Genomic DNA, 25,288 nt, shown 5'->3' with positions numbered 1-25,288 from the left:
CCATAATGTTTCCACACCACTGAAGGTTTTTTTACCTCTCTTTTCAACCAACAGCAGTCACTCTCCTCTCCAAATAACTTCTGCTTAGCTTTCCGAGCTTCCCTCGGCTCCTCTTAATCAGCGGTCCCCAACCCCCGGGTCTCAGACCGGTACCGGTCCGTGAGTCGTTTGGTACCGGGCCTCGAGAGTTGAGGCTCATGTGTGAAATGTATAGTTTTCAGGGGTTTTATCGGTTTTCAGCATTATTTTGTTATCGTTTACTCGGTTTTCCTTGGTCTTTTCTCGTGTGTTATGAATAAATTTTCTTTTTTTCGGTACCGGTACTAGTTTTATTTTGTTGTATTTATCCGCGACACCTTAAAGGCCGGTCCATGAAAATATTGTCGGGCATAAACTGGTGCATGGCGCAAAAAAGGTTGGAGACTGCTGCTCTTAATTGTTGTGACACGTGTTCGAAATGCAGAGAGGTGCGCTCGATTTGCCACACGGAGCAGTGCGAGAGTAAAGCACGAGGGAGGGGCTAATAATTGGCTCATTCATTTTTAATGATCGTTGAAAGCCCAGATCGTAATCGTGATTAAAATTCGATTAATTGAGCAGCCCTATACACAAGTACTGTACAAATTACTAATGTCATGTCTTCCCTAACCTCAGGAATTTGTAAATCAACTTCCTTAAAAATCATACCCTGCTTGTTAAGGTCAGCATGAGTTAAACATTAATGGGGTTTTTTTATCTCGTTGCAGTAGACCCACGTAGTAAACACAACAGTGACACATTAACACCTTGTAAAATTGATACGGTGATAGTTGGCAAACAAAAATTAGATACACATGCAGCAGAGTGTAAAATTAGCACTTACTCAGAGTCGTGCTTCTGGACAGATGAGTGTAAAGGTAAGTACTCACTGCTTCTTTAGAGTTTGTTTGGGTTTTTTCCACCTAGCAGGTAAGGTAGTTTGGCTCTTTAACTTCAACTTTCAATTACAATTTTGGTTTCCAACTAGTATAAAAGTAAAATAACTAGAGGCAAAACAGCTATTGTGGTGTATTCATATCCATCTAGAGCAGTGATGTCAAATTCATTATACAACCACCATACTTTGATCTTAAGGTCCTTTTACTTTTTCTTTTTAGCTCAAGATTTAAGAAAACAATTACAGTGATGATGCTTGCCATAACTAAATGTCCATTCTTTTAAGTGGTCCGCTATACTCACTGGGTAACTGTCACCCATTAATTACAGCTGGATTATGAAAACCATGGCAACTGAAACTGATGAGAGTAATGAGACTGAACCATAATAGTAAATCTGCATGTCATTAAATGAGGTGACACTGAATAGCTGTGCAAAATAATGGAAAAACTGCAGTCTGACTTGACAATAAGACAGCTTTAACAGTGCATTTCTCCCCCTAATAAAACTTGGACCGAACACACCCCAGTCACTGACGCTCAGCTTCTTAAAGCTTAGAGCTCATGCAGACCGAAGTAAAACCATCATCACCAGCGATGTCCCGTCGAGCCACCAGCAGATCTGCTGTCGTGAGTTTGTTATGTAGACACTTCTCAGACCGGCGACGCCAAACCAGCAAACATTTCAACACAATGAGAAAATGCACCAAATATTTTGTGGTCCCGCTTTTACGAGTTGTGGAATTTCACTTGTGTGCTTATGTTCGTCACAGATGTGTGCATGTTTGTGTGTCCGTTCTAGTAATTAAGTTCAAGTAATCCAAAAGAATCACACCCTAATGCAGCCGTTATCCCACGGCTGTTTTGACCATTAGACCCATTAAGACGAGTGTTTTTAATCATGTTATTTTCCAGAAGGTCTTGTTTTTCCCATAAGAATTCTTTGTATTTTCTGTCACATACGTATATTTTGTGGAGTTTTCTGGCTCAGATTGTGCTTTTGGGGGACAACAACTCACATGATTTGACACAAATCTATTCATCTTATTTCTTCAAATCTCTTAAACAAAAATGCCATCTGTAAAAATGCCTTTGAGCAGATAGAAACCAAAAGTCTTACCTTAGGTTTTATTACAGGGCCAATCATTTTCTTTTGACTTTGGCCAAGATCCACCTTATTGATGGGGCAGGAAAACCCCTGTGTTACCACAGTAAATTACATTTAATTTCATTTAAACAACTAAGAGCAGTTAAAGTGGACTTTCAATGCTTTTTCCTTATGTTCTTTCATTGATAATAATGCTGGAATTGTAGCTGTTCATTTTAAACATGGCCATAATTTCAGGGAGTCTTCATAACCACTAAAGACTCTTTTGTGAAACTTGTATGAGTAAATATAATGTAAAATGTAAACAGCAAAGTGTACTGCAGCTTCTTTCCAACATTTTTATGACTTACCGAACGAACATAAATAAAATTATTGGGATTGCACTCCCTTAAATCTTCTGTCTGTGTAGCAGTCTGTCCTGGGGTATCTTGTGTTAAATTCTTCCACATCCTGTAAAAAAGTCAGACTGCTGATATTTTAGATTTCAGAAGCACAAAACTCCTACTCTAATGTAGCAGTGAGGAAAAATGGGAAACGGCACAAGACTGATTAATTTCTGCTTTAAGTAAGCAGGTTTTATTTTCTGCACTATAACTGCTACCATCTGACCACAAGTAAACTGCCAACACGTGGCAAACAATGGGTTTTACTCCTGATTACTCCCAGTGATTACACACACACTGCTCCTCCTTGTTTTCCCTCCTTGTGGGCCACGAATTAGACATTGATCTGCTGCAAAGCACCATGGGAAGCTGGTCGCAAGCGGTTCTAAACAGTGAGTGACTGAATTGGTGATTGCTGTCTGATCCTGCGAGGTCAATGGGGAGTTACCTCCTGTGCGACTGGCCCACATGGATGTGCACGAGGGGCTGACTGACAGGTGGGACAACATATCCGGAGGCTGGGGGGGGACAACACAAACCAATGGAGATGGGAGGAGAGGGGGAAGAAGAAAAAAAGCATGGGAGGAGGTGAGCCAGGCCTCTGAGGGGATTAACATGGTCTGACAGGCTGACTGGGACAAACACACACACAGAGCTTTGAGGGCGGGCTGCTCTGCTGAGCACACACAATACACTGCTTGTTTTAGAACAAGAGGAAAGAGAGAAAAGATAGATAAGAAGTAGGGGCCAAATCACCGCGAAGGAATGTGAGAGAGCAAAGAGAGAGTGAGATTATGAACCACAGGTGTTTCCCAACAAATGTCCTGCTGCTGTCCTAATGCATATTCCATAACTCTTCCACAACTCTCCCCCTTTACTTGAAGAATGAGCTGTCTGGATTGTACTGCAGTTCTGTTGGAAACTACACATGAAATACGCTCGCTTGCTATTAACAGGAATCTCTAACATTCCCCCACTTTTCCACTGAGAATCCATCAAGTTACCTGACCTTCTCTGTATGGAATTCTCCACTTGAAACTCCATTTGCATTCCAGGAATTCCATGACCACTAGGAGCCCTGAAACCCGTGGCATATCACCCAGTTGGACGCTCAAGCACACAGAGAGAGAGAGGGAGAGAGAGACCATGCTGATGTGTGGGGTGCTTAGGGAGCAGTTTAACATATTGATCAGATTCCGACGGCCCATTACAGAAAATTAACTGCCTCCAAAGTGGAGCCGGGGTTTCCACAAGACTGAGTTTAATCCAAGGCTTAAAGAACTTAAACTAACAATCAATTATTAACGTGTAAAGAGAAGACAGTGGGTCTGCAGAAGCATCTTTAAGATTCAAGTGATCAAATGGGGTCCATAAATGTTAACTACTATGAAGCTGTCTCTTTACTTCTACAACTTTTCATAGTTTTTACAGGAATACGATTTTGAAAAGTTGTGCCGCTTCATTAAGGACCGTGTTAGTGTGTGTGTGTGTTTTTTAACACTGTGGGTTTTGACTTCAGTGTAATTTTCCACTTCTTATCACTACAACACATTAGAATACACTTCAGTTCTTTTCCATAACTATTGTAGCAAGATTTACTTCCACAGCAGACTTGACGCCGATTAGGATAAAAAAAAAAAAATGTATTTAATTAGATTTGAACATTTCAGAATATCTGCCATAGATAAACTAAAGACTAACTGATAAACTCAAATATAGCTTTTAACAAAAGAGTTCCTGTATAATTTAATTGTCATTTCAAGTAATTTTCAACCTAAAACCACTTGGTTGCTTTAGGGTTAAAGTGTTTTCAGGAGCAACAGAACATACAGAAGATACATAAATTTGTATCTACAGTTTTTTCATTTCACTGTCATACACATCTTACGTTTTTTCTCTAAATACAAATCACTGAGGCTTGATGGCACATGTTGAAAAAAGAAAACTACCTGTAATTAGCCGTGCTTCTTGTTTTTATTAGGTACAGTTTACAGACGTGCTTTAAATGCATCACATGCAGGCATGCAGTTACTGTTCTAAAAGGACAGCTGAAAGATGTGCATGATTGTTTCTGCTGGAAAAAAAAGGCCTTTCTAGGGTTTCAGACCATCAAAGTGATTAAATCTTGTAAAAGTTTTAACTTTTTGCCCAGCCCTCATTTCTTCATGCCTCTTCAAAATTCCATTTAAGGGGGCAGACTGTGGGCTGCACTTTAAAAAAAAATGTAAAAAATAAAAACAGCTCATCCAAAATAACTGAGGCTGAAGTCATCTGTCACAGGAAACCAAAGGCAAAATCCCCAAGTCTGTCCGTCTGTCTTTGAACCAGTTTGAATTTAGTGGTGGAATTGTGTTTAAAGTTAGAACTTTAAAATCAGATTTTCCTTCTTTTTGTTCCCTTTCAAAGTGTGAGGGTTAAGACTTTGCTTTACTGTTAAAAGTTGTAGTCATGATCATTTCTGGTAAACAATCATTTATAAACTTGCCAAACATGCTTTGAATAAACTTCAAACCTCTTTTTATGGGAAACTCCATCTTTCCATGGGTGGAGATGGGCACGTTGTTGTGAGTTACACTTGTACTAGCCACTGATACCCTCTTGAATGGCAGCGTAAACCAAAAATAACGTGACAACTGTTGGCGTTTGCCACAACGCTTGTCGTGCCTTTGGATTTTTTTTTATTTTTTTATTTTTTTTAAATTACATGGCACACGAGAGTTGGTCGCTCTTTACCACCATTTAATGATAATTGTGTCTCTAGGAGCACAGAGACTGTCAAATAACAGGGAAATGCTTTAACATCTAGAAAAGAAGACTATGTAGCAAACTCCAAAATTACCTCTGTTCTCTTTATTTCCTGTTTTGACTTCTTGTCCTCCTGCAGCAGCACTGATAAGAAGTCGAGGGGGTTTTAAAGTTGTGACACCTATCGTTTAACGCCAGTATAAATGGTTACAGACCTGCACCGACGTCACTGTTCACACAAGCAATGAGTAACAAAATAACCATAATCACGACTTTAGATCAAGTGGGTGTTTCTGACAGTAAAGCCCATTTTGCTGTTGGTCCCTGCCAGCCCATAGCCTCCACTTTGGGGTTGTCTGTGGTGGCAGATGGGGATGAAGCGAGAACCTTATAAACCTGAGTCCTTATGATCTACAAGGGAAAGCCAACAGCTTACCATGACCCAAGTCGCTGATGCCAAAACCTCACCTGAAAACATTCAAACTTCAAACTCTCCTAAATCTCATGAGTCATCTTTCATGGCTACCTAAACTTTAAACTTTATTAAAACACCTAGGAGAATCTGGACCATTGTTAAAACTCAGAAGCCCCTCATTCTGTTTGCTAATTGAAAAGGGAATGCCTAATGACATTAAGATGTAACAAGCAGGTATTCGCCTACTGATTTGTATGCTTTAGTAAAAATACCTTTAAAAAAAAAAAACATAGGTGGTTTCATTAATTATTCAGCATTTCCCTGAGCTATGAACACATTTTGCCTAGTAACAGGGTACTAAGTAGTATCCAATCCATTTCATTTATCAGCTATACATTCATACATTTCTCCCATGACCCCAATAAGACCTTTAAACAATGTACAGGAGGCTAAAGTGGACTTCCTAACAAGCTGGGAATAAACAGTGGTGATGAATATCCTGGCTGCCCAGCTTGACCCCCATTCTTCTATTTAATAGACAGCAGCCAATACACTGAGAGCAGATGCATTAATTAAGGATGATGCAGTGAGCTTTGCAGCTGGGAGATGATAAGATGCTGAAATCCTGCAGAAATGCTGTTGTAATTATTTGGGGGGGGGGGGGGGGGTCTTTCTTTTTTTTTCTTCCTATTGTAATTTCTGGAATTGCTAAGTTTATCATTATTTATTCAAAAACAATGTGCATTTTTAAGGTCCTGAACATGCTTGAATACCAGTTAACATCCAAGACATTTGGTACACATACATAACAGCCTCTAACACATACTTTAAACCACAATAAAACCACCATTTTGAATGTAAGAAGCAATTTGGATGCAATTTTTTTTGCCATTTCTAAGCATTAGAATTTAAAAAACATCCTCCTAGAGACTGAATCAAATCCGTTTCAGTGTTGGTCATACATGGTCAGTTTTTATTCAAGGGAATGTCCAAAGCACTGTGAAATTTAAAGTTCTTGTAATTCACCCATACATTGCCCAAACCGGCCCAGACTAGTCATGTTTGATAAGGATCCCACCATGAACTATGAATGCCATGGCGCCATCAAGTAGCAACAGGAAATCAGTATTTAGTGACATAGTTCATCTGATAAACCTAACATTTGCATTCTGGGTTCTACACATGGACACAGGAATTTGGTTTGTCCAACATCCACCTGCCTGCAGGAAACGCCTCAACCCGTACAAATTTGTGAGGACCCAACTATTGTTTTAATTCATAATTGTGATTCACTGGCTTTCTGAATAAGTGACACACAACTGGAGTATAATTGTGAGTTCACACTCAGTAGGAAAAAAAACAAAACAAAAAACAACTGTGGCATCCAAATAAAGAAAGAACAGCATCACTCTCTTGCATCCTGTCAGACTGGAAGAATAAAGCACACCGCAGCATTTCTCCAGACTGAGAGAAGGTGGCAACGTTACTTACTAAGGTTTAAACCGCACAAGCGTCCAGCCTGAGAGTTAAGGCCTATGGTCACGATCTTTTGCCCCACTTTGTAATGAACCTGTGCTGAGGTGCGATTACTCTCAGGCAGACCCACCTATAGCCTGACCATGAAATGTGACATGCTACACATTTACAGCTTCATCTGGTCAGCCAGATAAAAACAAGCTCAGCAGACATTTACAGCAACACAGACAACACAGCTGTAGAGCTAGTGATCTAGGCCTGCTAAGAAGGTGCAGGTGGCTGTAGTTGCAGCTGATGGGGAAAAGGGTCAAAGGTTATAGAAGGTTCTTGACTTCCTTTTTTTAAAGTGGGGTTTAACACATTTTGCCTATAAAAATGCAAACAATTATTAAAATGTGGACCAATTGCAGTTACATGCATAGTCACGCCAGAAGAAACTGTGGTAGTGTTATGACCAATATTTTTGCAAGCTGACAGATTTACAAATATCCAGGACAGTAGGGTGTGTTAATTACTGAATGGACAAAGAAGTTAATGATGAGTTTAGAATATCTATATTTAGTGAGGTGGCTGTTAAAAAAAAAATCTAGTTTTGGGGTGGCCAATAGTGACTGTTTTTTTCCTTTTTTGTTAGCTGGACGCATTTCTAAAGCTTAAGAAAGACGTCAGATTGGATTGTTTCTTTAGTATTTTTAAATGATGTAATTACATTTATAAGTCTATGTGGGCTGGGCTTATTTTTTATGGATGAAACCAATTTTAAATCAATCAGCGAGCAGACCTTTTACAAAAGTTTGCAGTGTTTCATTTTTCTGTCAGGAGTAAACAGAATGCGCTTTATAACTATACATTTATATTTCAATGTCTTTGATTAGGAAAAAAAAAATACAAACCATACAGTCAAACCACTACTTGCTACTCTTCCACTCTTCCAATATTTGGGCCAGGGATATAAACATGTAACAGGGCAATAAATCATTCCAGCTACACCGTCTTGCACTGCAGCTGAGAGTCCTTGATCAGCTCTGCAGCTTCAGTGAGCATGGTATAGCGGCACGTGAGCCAGTTCAGAATGACCCTACAGCTCACAGATGACCTCCTAAGCAAAGGAAGAACTACCGCGACTAGCTGCAGTCCGAGAATGTGGAATGTGAGTACATCTGACTGCAGGATGAGATGTTCTGGGGAAGCAGGAGCTGAATGGTTTTGAGGACCACCTCAACAGCAACATGGCCAACAAGCTTGTAGGAAAAACACAAGACAGAAAGAACCAGGGCTAGCAGATTATAATTTATTCATTTATTTCTAAAAAAGGAAACACTGGAGCCTGTCGAAAACTGTGTGTGTGGCCTCCTATTTTTTATTTATTTTTTTTTAAACTGCTGTAGTGTGCAGCTCATCACAGCTACAGCGTTGCCATGGGGACGCAGCCAGCTAATGTCTGCATGACGTGAGGGGTGAGACAGAAAGAGAAAAAGGGGAGGGCACGGGCAATGAACACACAGAGGAACAATGCAAACAGAGATAAATGCACGCCGTGGTCAGCGCCTCTGCATGAGTGACCTCATGCTGCTGTCATTGTGGCTGAGGCCAGCATGTCTGTTACCCAAAAGTGTTTCTACTATCTCCAGCTGCCACTTTAGCAGGTACACCCACGGTCAGCACTGACCTTTAGCCAAAGTCAGAAACCAGCCAGCTAAACTCGTAAGTCCTTTCTGCCTTTATAAGCCGTAGCATTTTAATTTCCCAGGATACCCTATGCCATCTCACAGAAGATCAAAATACTTATTCCAGCGAATTTATTTTAAAAAAATAAAAGAAAAAATTTCTATTATCATAAACAAAGGGCTAGACCTCAAAGTCCAAAGGCATTTAATTATCTAACGCAATGAGGAACTTATTAATGCAACAGTAACATGTTTCCAACAAAGAAAGGAAAAGAAACTGTCGCTTGAGTTGTTGGAACAAAAAGCATTGTATGTACAATGTGTACACCAGCTTTTATCATGACTGTGCTAGGAAGGACCTAGCATGGAAAAGAAGCAGCCATACGTCCTTGCCTGTCAATCAAGGTTATTAAATCCACATTGCCTACAGGTCTCTCAGATCTGCAGACACCTTTAGTAAAGTGCTACAATTTCAATTAGAGCCAACACAGTTAGGGTTAGAGTAAGTATATCATATAGCTACAAAGATTTTCATAACTATTTAAGTTTAACTTTTAGGGTAAAAGTGAAATTATTTCATAGTTCCAGGTTATTGACCTTGCCTTTTCTTGATGACTATGGTATCTTAAATTTAAAAACAAAAAAGGAAGAGATAGTCGCTGTTACATAACACAAGAAAGTGGCATTGTTTATTTACAAAGCTCAGCTGCAAAAACCACCTGGTTACCTCCGCCACTTTGCTTAAATTTAAATACTGCATTTACAATGTCAGGTCACGGGACTTTCTAGGATTAGCTAGAGGTACTCTTATTCACAATAAAAACTAAGTATAAATGCTTTGCCGCAATGCTGCAATTCAGTTTCAATCCAATTCAGTTCAATTTTAATCATACAGCTTCAAATCACAAAAACAGTCGCCTCAATGAGCTGTGTCTGCCTAATGATGAAAACATCTGTTAAATCTGTAAAAGATTTCCTATGCAATACAGATATATATACAGAGGTATTTATGCTCTTGTACTCAGGTGCAATGTTGCAAATCACTAAGCTGATCCGCTTTATATCAAAATGTGATTGTCCCGTCAATGTGATGGACTATGTCAATTTGTCAGATATGTCCTATGCAATCACACATAGCTTTCTGGAATTCTTTTCATGTAAACACAAAGAACGTCAATAGGTTTCCTTTAAAAAAAAAAAAAAAAAAGAGTAAATACTTAAATAGAAAAAAAAATCTGACGGCCAGCATCTGTATACATATATCAGGTCTGAAAGTATACAAAAAAGCACACACAAAAAAAAAAAAAGAATAAAAACTCCTGTGAAAGAAGGTACAGCAACTGATGAGTTTAACAGCCAGCAACTTCAATAAACCACAACGACAACAAAATATGACCAATAATATAGAATATCTAACCACACTGAAATACTTCTTCACAACTAAATTGCCACCACTGGTGGAAATGACTCCTCTGGAGGATTGAGAATCTGGGAATAGTTAGAAGAAGAAAAAAAAGAAACCTGACCGTTCTGAAAACAAATCATTCCACCTCATAGGCCAGGAAACACACTATCTCCACAAAACACTCACTTCCTTTCTGCAGAGTTTCCTGCTTCCTGTGCACCAGCAGGGAAAAGCTGGGAGGGAGGGAGTGGCCACTGATGTCACAGCGAGTCTGCCAACATGCAGCATATCCCGTGCCACAGGAAACAAAGTGGCTACAAGTCCGACTTCCTGCTAGTAAATACCTTCCACCTCAAATTATGATGATAAGTACAGGGAGGAAAATAATCCTTAAGGTGATCAGAAAAGTCATTTGGTGTGAATAATAATCGTTGATTTTGGAGTTCAGAACATGACAGGAGAAAAAAGGAGCGGCAAGAGCACACAAGAAGTCTCTTGTGCTGTATAGAGACTTCAAATAAATACTTTTATTTGTATATTTTCTCCAAAAGAATGTTGTGATAAAGTAAGCGTTTCTCAGGCTTTTCACCTCGCTAGGCCATGTGACGGCCAGACCAGTGTCTTAATATGCTGTGACATACCATCATCCCATTCAGCTGTGCATTACATAACTGAGATAAAGTAATAATTAAAATCCATTTTTATTCATGCAGATTTCCAATTTACTCTCCTGTGGTGCTCAAACTGAAACCCTTTCTCTTTAATTTTCCTTAAATTCAGCCTTAGTAGTCACTTCAGTCTTTTTTTTTTGGGGGGGGGGGGGGGGGCAAAAGCTACAACCACTAAGTTAGGGAATTTATATTATAAGCCTGGTGTTCTCTAATGACACACAGGTCCCTGGGTCAGACATCATCCTGGCTCAAAAAGCTAGATAGGATAGGTAAAAACAGGACAATCAAGTCAATGCAGTTCTGTGTAGTTCTGTGTTTACTTTGCCATGCAACAGCAGCAGCTAACACATTTACATCACGCAGCTTTCACAAAGACAAACTGGGAACACTTTAGGATTCAAAAGATTCATTTCAGCAGTTAGTAAACCACAAACAAACAAAAGCCAAAGAGCACATATCTGACAAGCAGAAGCTCCTATAGTACATGTGAGCAGTGCAAGGTAAAGAAAAGTGTGCATTTAAAGAGAAGATTTTCTGCTCTGTTTACCAAAGTACATATAAAGTAAAAAAAAACATCTGTCATAGTGTATTAACTATGTTCTCTTCTGTGAGGACACAGTGCCTGTGGGTTAAATTAAATTCTTAAACTGAAAGTAAAAGTATGTATTGTGATGTAACATTTGCTTTAATTTCCATCTCTGCCTCAACTTTAGAAGCCCTAAAGTCTATTTAAGGCATTTATGTCTGTTAAATGTCTTAAATTTAGATCCAATCATAGAGATCTAACAATAGATTTGTCTTTTAAGCTGCTGTACTATGGGACAAAAAAAACAAAACACAACTGTACAACTTTGACTCTAATACTTGACAACTTTCTGAGGCTTTTAGGGTCACTGTTCAGCATAATTGATGTTTGGGGCAGAACATCTTGTTCCACGCAGGATCAGTGGAGAACTGAGTGGACAAAAAAATGCTGCCGTTCCCATTTTTAAACCATAAGCTTCTCTTGAGTTGCTCAGGGGGAAGGAGAAAAAAAAAAAAAAAAAGGTCTTGGGTCAGCATTCAGGGCAAGAGGAGGAACTGTAAAACCTTATCACCATCCCACAGATACAAAGGTACTGTTTAATGTAGCCAACTCTGCCTTGCATAAATAAGAGTTTCCTGATAATCTGATTTACATGATTGAGGAAAATCACACTTATACAGGAAGCAGAGGGAAATGTCAGCATAATAAAGATCACTCCTGTCTGAATGATGGCAATGTAACACGTAATTACAGGCTTAAAGAGCACTACCTGCTAATTACTGCACTGTCAATACCCTCATGAAACCCACTGCCGGAGAGTGCATTTGTAAAGACGATATGCATCATTTATTCTCTATTATTTATCCAGCATGGTCTGCTTGTCCTGTAAAATGTTTGTCAGTCTGCCTTTATTTATGGCTCAACTTTATGGCATGTAGCAGAATGTTTACATTTATATGAGGGGGGGGGGGGGGACTGGACCCAGATTTAACAAAACCTGCATTCAGTTTCAAGCACATCATGTTGGACAGGGTCTGACATAACCGGTGGCCTCAAGTCTGGGTTGTGTAAACTGGTCCCAAAATTCATTCAAAACTTATTTTTTTCTTACTTCCTGCACATCAAACTTGCTGTACAGTCTTTGTTTTTTCTCCAGAACTCATATTCAGGACAATCTTGTCAGCAGCTTTTTTTCCCTGATGAGCAGCATTTCCAAGCACAAGAAGCTGCAAAGCTGTCAACATCCAAACTATTAGAGGAGTCTTCCTGATGCTGCATACTCAAAAAAAAAAAAAAGGGTGCTTCTTTTCAAAGATGACACATACCATTATTTTGAGGTTGCATGTAGCAAGTTATTGAATGCCACATTTCTGAACAGACACCATTTGAGCTGACTGAAGAAATTTGAGTAGACAGTGACAAATTGAAGGAAATAAGTGAAGCCTAGGGCTGTGCGATATGACCAAAATCTCATATCCCGATATAAGACATCTATCGTCCCAATAATGATATAAATCACAAAAATGTAACATTTTCTGTAAATTCTGTGACTCTCGGGCAGCTCGACTTGTGTGAAGTGTATCCAGCTGAGCGTCGTGTACCTGGAGTCGAGTGTTTTAACCAATGCATGAAACTATACATTTTTAGACATAAGTTGTAATGGCCGCCGTTTTCTTTGTGAGTATTTATTACACAAAAAAGCCTGTTCTAATGTTTGAGTCTAAGGTTTATTTTTTAGCACCTGACGGCTCTTTTTTGCTTCTCATCCGTAAACACTCTGCATCCTCTTTCACGTGATTCAGTTTATTTTGAAAAGTCTCAACAGGATCTTAAGCTTTATTGTGAAAGGTTTATGTGGAAAATAAACAAGCGGGCACGCGATGGTTTTACCGTCGTTGTTCCTAACAACGCCGCATAAAAACAGGAGCTTGTCCGTCCGTAGTGTGGTTATATTAAATATAAGAGAAAGAGAGAACTTTAAGAAATTAATATAGCCACCACAGTGACCATCAAAACGCTGAAAAGAATATTGCCGTAAACAGTTTATTTTGCGACACCATGAAACAAACGATAGCATAAAATGAAATGATAGACGTTTCTATATCGTCATCCCATATATATATATATCGTTATATCAAACAGCCCTACCTTGACCTCACCAAGTCTGTAATGCTCTGGGGGGGTATTTTGCTACCATGTTTTCGGTCTGCTTGTTGCCACATAGGGAAGATATTTATCCTACGATAAAAATTTCTATCTCATCAATTTAAAGATTATAAAAAGATGTGAATCATGTCTTATGGTTGGCTGGGTTTGTCCCATTTAAACTGATCCACTCCATCAAGCTGACTGATTGATCTGGCATTGAGATGTGAAACAGCAGTTCCTCGATTAAAACTTACATCGGTTCACTGAGCACGGTGTGAGGACTAACGATTAGCCAACCAGCACCGTGGCGTGGGATTTAATCTGATGTCAATCTGTGGAACCCAATTTTTTTTTTTTTTTTTTTAAATTGCCATTGCTTGCTAATTTGCTGAACAACAAATACTGGACAAACATCAACTAAACAAGTAAAACTGTAAAAATTCGTAACATTTTAAGGTTCTTTAAGAGCCTTTTTAGTTCTTTTTAGTTTCTTAAGATGGTATTTTATATGTATGTAAAAAAAAAAACAGCCAACGGGAACCACAGAGTAATATGATACTTAAACACAGTCACTTTTGTCAACACATAAAATAAAGATTTTTTTAAAAGATACTGAGGCTTAGACCCTTAGGCTACAACTATACAACTGAAATCGAAGAAAGTGCTCTTAAAGCTCAGGCAAAACCAGTTTGTTTCCATGGATATTAGACAGATTAATATGTAGGGCTTCAGGAATTTGTTAGAGGAAATGAAATGCCGTCCCTCACGGAAAAGGCTGCATCCATCTATTATACTGCATTTGTGCCCAAGTGATGGAAATGTCGTCACCAGGCTGTTAGCACGAGACTGTGCGGACTTCAAGCAGACCTCGAGCGGTCTTTAAAGAAATATAACAATAATCATTACTCATCCTCTGTTTCTGTCACTGTCCACAACCAAGTGTAAACCTCACTTAATCCTATGGTCTGCATGGTCACTAGATCACGACTACACATGGAGTATCCTCAGCCACATATTTGCTTTGAGCTGTACTACAGGAGCTAAACTTACTTGATAAATGTGATATGCTCTAACTATGATATGAGACATGGGAACACCAATGTTTATTCTCCACTTTACATCCATAATCTAAATTCAGGAGTATTAAATAAGACATAATAGAAAACACAAGTAGAAGATGAGCCTGGTGTCAAAACAATTAAATTCTTTAGTTGGTGCAGGTTTCCGTTTTTAAACCAGGTAAAATGTGCTTTTTCAACTCACAAAAGTTCATGTACTTATGAAGGATCATAAAAATAAGGCAAATTGAAAAGTATCAAACTCTGGCCTATGTCTATGTACTTGAGAGCCTGTTCCTTGGACAATTTTAGAGTATGAAAGTTAAATCATCAATGGCTTCATTAAATATTGCACAAAAACAATAAGCCGATTCTGAGATGGGAACTTTTGATAGGTTTGGGTGCTTTTCTTGAATAACTCTGGTGCAGAGTTTCAGAGAATCATGAAAGCTAAACACTTTAGGAAGGCTAATGTGCCACACATTCACATGTCCCACCAAAACCTAGAAGGATTAGAAGTCACTAAACCTCCACATCTCCAGTGGGTGGAGTGGAGTCATGTAGTGTTGAGATGCATGCCTGCATCTCAACACTACATGACTATTGTGCCACACCATCCAAGCCCAGTGTTTATTCAGTCTGCAGAAATAAGTCCCCACATCTCTTCCCACTGCGAGTCCCCAACGTGACATGGGTACCTGTTATGTTATAATGAGCCTCACCATAAGTCCCGCAGCAGGACCTATTCATTTTGGGTTTGAAAGATTAAGAAGTTTGAGAACCTTTGCTCCAGACTAATCAGCCAGCCGTGCCTAATCTAATCACACAAATGATCTCACTGCTCTCAGTGGCAGCTTGCTCTGAAATTAAACGTTTATAACAATTACCAGATATTCTGTTTTTCTACTGGGGGGTGGGAAGCTTTATTTAAGGATAACAGTGTCAAGTTTTATCTATAGCACAGCTTCACTCTGGAGTGGTCTAGCCTATTTGGAGGACACTTGTGCAGCTTGGGCGCTCCACCACCTGACATATGGGTGGGGTGTGGCGTGGTGAAGGAAGGCCATGCATCTCCTTACATTGAGTTATGCTCTGCTGGACTACACTGTGACGCTTGTGAGCTGAAACCCCAGTATAGTGAAAGAATTACAGTCTGGGAAACTTCTGGACATGCAGAGTTAATGATTCCTTACACAGACGAGGGGTTGTGTATTTGTCTGCGCGTGTGTGCTGTGTAGTATGCAACACTGGCCAATGGCTGGCCAGCTTCAATCCTGGTAATCGGCTCAAGAGGAGAAGAGAGGGGACCCTGTGGCCCCCCTACACCCTTATCCAAGAAAGAGGTGGGGGGTGGGCAGCTCGCCTAAAAACACAGCAGCTGACACAATCACAGTCATAGATTTAAATTAAAACTACTTAACCACAAAATGCACCAGTCACAGGCAGGATTGGATGCAAGGACGTGTCCTGAGGGGGGCACAGGGTGGCACCAGGCATCCCTCTACCAATGCTATTTTGCTAGAGCACTATTAAGCCATCTAGTATTATATAAATAATGAAAATCATCTCTACTAGCAGCATTAAAAGTGATATGCACACACTCTTGAATCAATAATTATGATCCAATAATGTGTTTATGACTGAAGGTTCTTTCTCATTAGGCAGTTGTAGTTGAACTATTTGTATATTTTGATGGTAAATATCTAAGAAAATGGACTAGATTAGATTTGGGCAAAATATGAGGGCCAGAATTTCACTGTAAATCATTTTGGTCCAGCCCTTCAATCCTAAAAAAATTAATAAATAAATAAAAAAATAGTATTAAGCTAAGTGTGGAGTCTGTAATGCATTTACCTCTATTCTAAAACAGTGCATTTCATCAGGTCCAGTCACTCAAACCTACCTTGAGTGCCGGCACCTGCAGAATGAAATTCAGATTAAATTAGAACTATTTTATTTGTTTTATCTTGTCATCAATGGTCTTGCTTTGGTCTCAGTGGTGCAGACAGAAAATGCAGGAATCTTGTTTAACTCCACATTTGTCTGGGCTTTAGCCAGTGTAGATGTTATGTTATGTTGTTAGCTGCTAGGCTAAACAGCATCACCAGTTTTCTTGGTTGCGTTGAATTGGCAACGTTATTGCAACTCTCATCAATCATGCTGACGTCCTGTGAGCCACCACATTTCAAAAATCCTGGAAACGCCCCTGGTTTGCTGGACACTGGACTTAGTAAGGACTAGAGACATCGCCAAGCCCTTGCTACTGTTCGGCAAGGAGGCGTTTCTTATCCCGTCATGTCATTAGTAAACAGCCACAACCTGAGTCCAGACGGGCGGTTTAATTACAGCACTGCTGCTCCGCCGTGTTGTAGGGTCAAATTATTGCTGGTCAAACAAGCAGCTCGTACCAAGCTAGCTCGCGTGTGAGGACAATGCAGGACGACATGACATAGTCAGTGTGTTGCACAGACAGATCGACAGACGTACAGGAGAGGGGCTGTCCTGTGGGTGGTGGGCTAGCAGTATCTGAGTGCCCAGCTAAGCATCCACACCCTGCTTGTAGCTAATACTTTAAGCTTTTATCTATATGCCTAACGTATCTAGCAACCTGACCGTGTTACTGGGTTTGTCAGCCATTGCAGGCAGTGCTGCGAGTGCGCTGCATGCACTGTACACGCCGGCTATATCACAACTTTGCCCCCTCATTTAAAAAGCGCAAATATGTAATGCATAAATCACCAATAAAGGGGGGGGGGTGTTTATTCTGTTTAATAGTAGCACAGCTTATGTTTTCTCTACAGGTAAAGTGCTTGCTAACTAACTAGCTAGCTAGCCCAGTTAACGTTCCGTTCGCAAGATAACGCACCAAATCCCATTCAGAAATCTGGAAATTACATCTTTACCTACTTATCGCACGCATCCACAGAAGCAAGAATAAACCTCAAGGTAGATAATATTCTACTCACATTCGCGCCAAATTCGGCATATTTATCGCACACATAATCTTAAGAGCTTCTGTGATTTGCCAACTTTCAAAATTATTCCTGCCACTTCCCAAATACACAGCTGTGGGCGATAATAGCTACGCAAGTGTGAACAGTTTCTTTTAAAAGAAAGCGATAGAGGCAGGTTTACCTATACACGATGCTCAGCCATGGACTGTTAAATAGTTTGCCTGGGTTGCCGTGAGGGCTCAAAGATTTAATTAAATTTATAGGCACCATCTTGAACAATGTGTTTAGCCTACTATCTGGCAAATCCTGACATTTTTCAATGGAGTTTGGCATTCATTCTCTCGCAGCACGTACGGGGACTTGCCACCGAGTCACCCAAGAAAACCACGCTGCCCAATACTGCTTGGCTTTCAACATTTTCAACCCAAGGGTCAGCCGGGGGTAGGTTTACAGGGCCCCCCTCCCCCAGGAGAGGGCCCGCGTGTCCGCGGCCTCTCCTGCCACTCCTGGCTGAGCTCCTACCTCTGTGGGCCGGCTGATCTCGAACAGGTCGAGCCGGTTGGCGTTCCAGTGGTTGATGATGTCGGCCAATTTCCTCCTCTCCTCCTCCCTGCTCCCCGACATGGTGGACAGCCTTTCCGTAGGTCCGCACTGTTGAATAAAACTTCCCGTAACGGTAGTCCACAGGAGAAGAAAAAGCCGCCTCACAAACCAAAGGTTCAGGTCTGCTGCTTTATCGCCAGGACTTCGTGCGTCTCTCCGCTCACCGACCGACCTGCTCTCTGATCTGCTCCTGCTTCGCGTTCCCGGTGAGCTTCTGCGCGCCCCCGGTCTATGTGTATGTGTGTGTTTGCGTTTGTGAACGCGCAAACTATTAACTGTTTCAGAACCGACACAATTGATCGATGACGCTGCTTTTCTTAAATGTGCAGTCTCAAAAGAAGTAGTCCGCTTATGGTGGTCAGCAGGATTAACTCATTATCTTTTCATTAAGACCCCAACACAGACACACACACACGCCCTTAAACCCCTGAGCGATTTATTTACACTGTAAATATATAATATCTACAATTCAGACAGTGAAATCCCACTACTTATCTTGTTGTTTGTTTGCACTTTGAAAAAAGTAAACAAACACTTGTGCAGAAGAGGAATAAACCTAAAAACTTAGAGATGCAAAAAGATTTGAATACAGTAGAAAAATTATAATTAATCTTTTTAAATAATTGTAATAATCCAATACATTAAACACAATACATTTCAAGTAGCACACAGAATTTTTTTTTAAATTTAATTCAGGAGGCAGAGCTAGCTCATCTCAAGGTCAGCTAATCCAGTCCATATGAAAAAACTGAAAATTGCTGTGTGAATATAGACTGTAGTATTAAAAATGCTCGGTTAAAGTACAAAACAGTCCATTTAGCATTTGGTTGTAAATGTAAGATTCTTTTTTGTTACTTGTTGGAAGCACTGTGAAAGTGCACCAGAATTTTTCTTTATTAATAAAACTAATTGAAAATATCTTCTAATTATTAACCATTAATATTTTAAATTATTACCTTAACATCCAAAAGGTCTCTGCTAATCTATTTAGCTTTACATCTACCCTCGAATATAAAATTTTCACCTAATTTGCATGCTCAAATGGAAGCAAAAGAGTAAAGTGCATGCAAGAAACTTGATTTTAGAGGTATCATCTTCTTAGCATGTTACCCACCAGTGACCTGGTTTATGTTAAGAGGATAAAATTCCAGTTTTACGCACACAATCAGAGAGAGCATCTTATCTATGTATGGGATGGATGAGCCATTGTGTGCGGTTCTACATTCGTGATAACCTGTTTCACTGCAGTAGCTTTTTCCTTCCTGTGGACCCACTCTTCATAATCACACTCATTTCCTGTGTGTGTGTGTGTTTCTATTCTGTTTGTTGGGGGTAATGATGTGGCGCTGCGCTCCATCTATTAACACATGGCTGTGAGTGACTCTGAAAGGTCAGCAGATACATGTGAAATGTAATGATCTCATCTATAAAAATAGCTGTGATACAGCAGGGCAGTTAGTCATGTGGGCTGCCCACCTCTTCTCCCAGACAGGGTGCAGAACAGTAGCCCGGGCTTCTTATAAACACATTAGTCACCGTGCCAGAATTTCTGGGTGTTACTGTATAATGGATGAGTGAAGCATTGAGATCATATGTAAGTAATGAGTAAGGATTTTATCAGAACAGCTGATCTAACTTTAGCTACATGAGAGATTGCATAAAAATGTAAACATCAACAAATAAACTAAATACTGAATACTGCACTTTTACATTATAGTTTATATAAAAGTAATCAAATTAAACAATTAAACATTAAAATGACTATTTTCCAACCCACTTTTTTGGCCTGACTGTTACAAAAAGCCACTTACTTACTTACTTTAGACTTCTTATATTCCTGTACTGTAGTCTGAAAATCAGTCTGATCAAGGTTTGATGTTATGTGATGAATCCTTGGATCTGTTCATTGCCAGCCATTTCATTTTGTACTGATCCAGCCAACTCTTCAAATTTTGTGTGCTTTTTCCTTTTCGGTGTCCTTACACTTACCATGAAACTGTGGTTATTTACTAAAACAGAAATAATTTCCCTAAAACTGATTCTCAAGTACAATTTCAGTAACTCATCTACATAGAGTGTAGAGGGTAAAGGAGCCGTGGCAGTTGTTTGGCTTGAAATGACAACTGTAATCTCCATACTTTCTTTTTTCTCGAAATAGTATTTCAATTTTATTCTTGAAATTCTGTTTGTGACAGGTAGCAAAAGGTTGTCTTGAAGAGAGAGGAGGCAAAACAGCTTGTTTTGAACTGTGACCAGTATAAAATAAATACGGATTATTTTGAGGTGTAACTCATGGAAAGCTACTCCAAGAGCAATAGGTAGGCATCTTAAGTACACCTCTCTAATATGCATATGCTAAAGTGGGTGTGTATGCAGGTATTTGACTTGCTATTGAGCCCCTTCTCTTCTTCTTTATGTGATGTGACAAGATGTGAATTCTTTGGGAACTCATTTGACATCAGCAGCAGAAGTGAGAAACCACAACAGGAAACCAACTTTACCAGATAGCCTTGCTACTTCCTATATCTGTGATGTTATCACAGCATCAGTCACCACACACACACACACACACACACACACACACACACACACACACACACACACACACACACACACACACACACACACACACACACACACACACACACAGGTAACAGACAGAAGTTTCACTGATTTAAAAAGCTGACCTACATGGCTTCTGCTGCTTCAAGTTCACGTGTTACCATAATTTCGTTGTACACACACAATAACAATTATGGGTGATTCTATTCTATTCTATTCTATTCTATTCTATTCTATTCTATTCACAGGTCTACTCCAGTAACTGGAAGAGTCAGTTCTTCTAATAAACAGCAAATGAGATCATTTGTTTTGTCCCGGCTCTGCTTTGCATTTCTCACATTTGCAGATGAGAATCACATGATACAGGTTCACTGCCCTCGCTGACCTCTAATTCTTATCAATTATTTTGTCTCCCGCTGTGACAACCCTCTGTTATTTATTTATAATCTGTTATTTATTTAAATCAAGTATAATAACCTAATGCTTATCTTACTTACAGAAACATTTAAGTGCAGATTATCTCTCAGTTCAAGAAAAGTTAACATAACAAAGACTTAAGACAAAACAGAGCTAACAAAGCGAGCGAACATTTGAGAGAGGATGCCTCGAGGAACAGCTCAGCACACAAAAATGATGTACAATACATTACAAGGAAGTCTACATGAAAGAAAGCAATGAGGAAGCTCCCAAACAGGAAGCAGCGAGGTGAGCCAGGGTGGTTTGTTTGATTGGAAATTTGCAGAACGAAAAACTGTTTATTTCAATGAACTTAACAACATGTCGACATGTCTTTATGCTGCAGTTGGAGTCCAGCTGTATGCTGATCTACTTATGTGGCCCACACTGACATATCTCAACAGCTACTGAATTAATTGCAATAACATTTTCTGCAAGCATTTGTTATCCTAAGAGGTTGCAGTCCCTACTCGACCAGGAAGTTCACCTAGTTGATCAGGTGACTGTGTGTCACCTGTGTTCAGTTCTGATCCAGGACCCTTTGATGTGTGTCTTTCCTGTCTAAAAAAATATTTACTATCATATCAAATAAGGGCAAAAATGCTCAGAAAAGTATGTTAAAGAATTCAAAATGGTTGGCGTTTTTAGCATTAACATCAGGCACTGTACAGCCTTAGAGATCTGCTGGTATGGCTGCAAGAATTTCACGAGGACATAGACAGTATATAAATGATTAACTTGACACTCTCTAATAGTTAGCATGAATTTTTAAAATATTATAATATATTATGATATATAATGTAGCATCATGCTATTAGGAATAATCTCGATGATGAAGCAGGGTATGGTTTAGGGTGTGTCTGCTTTGTGAGTGACCACTCCTCATTCGTGGTGTTTGGTCTAAAAAGAAACAAGAGGGCAATGGTTAAAGCTGATGCTTCAAAACTGAACTTCACAAACTCACAAGCTTTCCATCTGTGATCCATGTCTTTCCCTCCAAAAACAGACACTACAGAACTACAGAGTATCTTGTCCCACAGTTGGAGACATCATCCAGGAGAGGCTATTGCAAAAAGTACATAGATGATTCACAGATGCAGCAATGATTTTATTCCCAGTGAAATCGCCCCAACTCGCAGTTCGTAATGACTCATAACAATGTGAGTTGATTCTCAAAGGGACCCCGGCAGAACTGGCTCTGCATAAGCACCACATCTGTGGAAAAGAGGTAGAAGAGACTTGTCACTGAAACTTTATTTATGTCAGACAGCTGAGGGAGTCAAGTGAGACCTGACCTCTTGTATTTTATTGTTCATGACCGAGAGCGCCTCTCAATCTCATACCACTCCTTTCAATGTATTGTGTGTGTGTGTGTGTGTGTGTGTGTGTGTGTGTGTGTGTGTGTGTGTGTGTGTGTGTGTGCGTGTGCATGTGTGCAGTGTCACCTGAAGGGTATTGAATTTATTACCATCGCAGTGGATGGAGGTATTTTTAATCACCATATCTATACTTTTATTAAAACTACTGTTGGGTTAAGTGAGGTCATTGCAGAAAGACATAAACAGATTTGAGGTGGGGTTAATGAATAATGGATGTACCAGATAATAAAAACAGATTGATAAAGATGGAACAGAGACACTGAAAGCTTTTTCCAGAAAACCCCAAAAAGACAAACCAGGTCGAGGAATAGAGAAATCTTTTATAAAACTTTTTCAGACAGTCGAGTATGACCGAGAGCGCCTCTCCTGCAGTTTGAAATCAAACACCTGCACACTGTCATGACTCACTAGCTCTTAATCTCTAAAACAATGTGAGAAATGTGACTTTATCAAACCTTTCAGTAACATCCAGCAACTTTGACATAATCTTTATCCCACTGATTTGTAATGGAAGTGAGAGTACTTTAGAGCAAAGAGAGCTTAAGTTAAGCAAAAATAGATATTAATCAGCAGACACGTTGTTAAAGGATAAGACAGGAAAACTTTGATGTGATAAGTGCTCAAACAGAAGCAGACACGAGGAGAAAGAAGGTTCGCAATTAAGTGTAATAACAGCTTTCCTTCTTGAAAACACCTCTGAAATCTAAACTAGCCCTGAAGATGAACTAAAGCAGGGGCTGTTATTGAGGGTTAAAGATTTGCACAAATAGCTGCAGTGTTTGACTATGTTCATAGATAGTCACAGTTATTCTCCCTCATGCTTGCAATTCATTTAATTCAATTATGTTACGTATTAAGAAGCTGGTAAGGTATAAAGAACATCAATAAAAGCTCAAATTTGGGTTGTTTTTTTTGTTTGTTTGTTTTTAATTTATCATAGGTGCACTGTGATACAAGATGCTAACAATTAACAGGACAACCTCCCTAAAACTCATCTCACTTTGTGTTATCCTTTTCTATGAGAGGAACAAAGACTCATGATCAGGCAAGCGCCTCAAAAATGTGCCTCTCTCTGCACAGTGGCACGATTCAGTGTGTTATCTACTAACACACCTTTTCTTTCTTTCCTGTCCTTTTCTCACCATCTGTTGCTCATATTCCAAGAGAAACATGAATTTCTCTCACACAGCGCAACAGGAAACATCTGCTGCGGTGAGAAATGTGGCCGCGGAGGATACATGGAGAGGCGGGAGGAGCATTGTATGATTTTAAAGGTGTGAACAAATGACCGCAATGAAATGAAAGCATGGAAATCTGTGCCACTGTATTAATCCATGTCTTTGTATTCCAGTGTGTACAAAGACTCCACGTCATGAAAATGCCATCCTTCAAACTTCCGTTTACATAACAGCCATGGGGTGCTTTATGTAGCACCTCGCCTCAACGATACAAGAAACCTGTGTGTCTAGTTGATGATGATGGTTGATAGTAAAATAATCATCACAAAGCCATATAATAACTACAACATGCAGAGACTGTGCATCCAAGGTAATGGAGAAATTTATTTTGGAACATTCAGCGTTTCTTTGGTATATGGCAGGAAAGCCATCGGACTAGAAAACATCCACAGCAAGAGCTAAATAAATACAAAGATCCGGTTGGGGAACAAACCAATGAGGGAAGAGACACCTGAGACCTGTATAAAGTGGGAACTTCAGATTTAATCCTGGGTTTTCGGTCTTATCAGGGTATTTTACAGTAGAGTGTTTAAAATTAATCACACCACATGATTCAGAGCTTGTAGAGCCACCTTCTGCAGCAATAACTTGAAGCAATCATTTCATTGTCTCTATAATTTTATCAGTCTTGCACATCATTTTGAATGAATTTGGCCCAATCTTCTTTATTTCATTCCTTCAGTTCATTGAAGTTTCAATCAGGTTAAGAGCTGGACTTTAAATGGCTCATTGCGACATCTTAATTTTTTTCTTTAATGAGGCCTGCAGAGTCTGGGTTTATACCCAGTCTGCTTCAAGGTAGATTATGACATTGTATTAACACATGGCTAAATGCTACAGACCTGCATGCTACCCAAACTTTGGCTTTTATAGTGGTGCTCGCACTAGCTGATGATTAATTAATTGATCACCAGCGCCTTCCTGCTGCTAACACTCTTTATGTGGAAGGAGTCAGGTGTACTATCACTGCATAAATTCTGCTTCGGTGCAGATTATGTGCAAGATAAGAGATCAACGAGTAGGAAACCACCTCTTAAAGACCAATCAATTTTTTGGAAAATCATATCACCATTCCTGGAAGGTGCCTTGTACCTGTGTGCACAGATATTACAAATTTTATCGTTTTCTGACAAGCATGAATAAATACATTAAATACAATAAATACATGAATAAAAACATTCAAGTTTATATTTTTCACATAAAAGTGTAAACTACATTGAATAAATTACAACACTAAAAAGATTAAACTGAGGCAGGAAAATAAATTGTGATCTCAGTACATAAAACAGGCACTTCTTGCTTCTGTTATTGTTGTTGTTTGTTTTTTTTGTTGTTTTTTTAATTCTGTTTTTACTACAGTTTTACAAGAAGCTCAAAAAGAGCTCTACAGAACACAGAGAATTATTAGATAGGCTCCTGTTAACTCCACTGAAACATGTTTTATATATATCTCTTAACCAAGGCTTGAAAACATTTAAAATTAGGTTAGCGATAGTATAACTACCCAAACTTTCCCCTGCACTTTTATCATTGCACAAACATCCTTAAGCACCTGGATATTTCTTAAAGTAAAAATTGAG

General features: G+C 39.4%; 1 protein-coding gene across 10 annotated transcripts in view; it reads right to left on the bottom strand.

Annotated features, from left to right (window-relative positions):
- afdna (afadin, adherens junction formation factor a) overlaps positions 1-18,301 on the bottom strand; it is a 122,770-nt gene extending 104,469 nt beyond the window's left edge. For 7 of the 10 annotated variants that reach the window (XM_085381912.1, XM_085381917.1, XM_085381918.1 and 4 more), the window contains exon 1: positions 17,993-18,300. In XM_085381912.1, the coding sequence (XP_085238038.1) occupies positions 17,993-18,094 (102 nt within the window). In that variant the 5' untranslated portion in view covers positions 18,095-18,300. Of the gene's footprint in view, positions 1-17,992 lie in introns of all 10 variants that reach the window. The other 3 variants (XM_085381913.1, XM_085381915.1, XM_085381914.1) reach the window with 1 other exon arrangement.
- Positions 18,302-25,288: the final 6,987 nt, after the last annotated feature.

This window comes from Rhamphochromis longiceps, linkage group LG15 (assembly GCF_057381845.1).
Source record: "Rhamphochromis longiceps isolate RC_006_pf linkage group LG15, R_longiceps_female_GT1.1, whole genome shotgun sequence".
NCBI classification, from domain to species: Eukaryota; Metazoa; Chordata; class Actinopteri; order Cichliformes; family Cichlidae; genus Rhamphochromis; species Rhamphochromis longiceps.
This window is presented reverse-complemented; position numbering and strand designations above follow the sequence as displayed.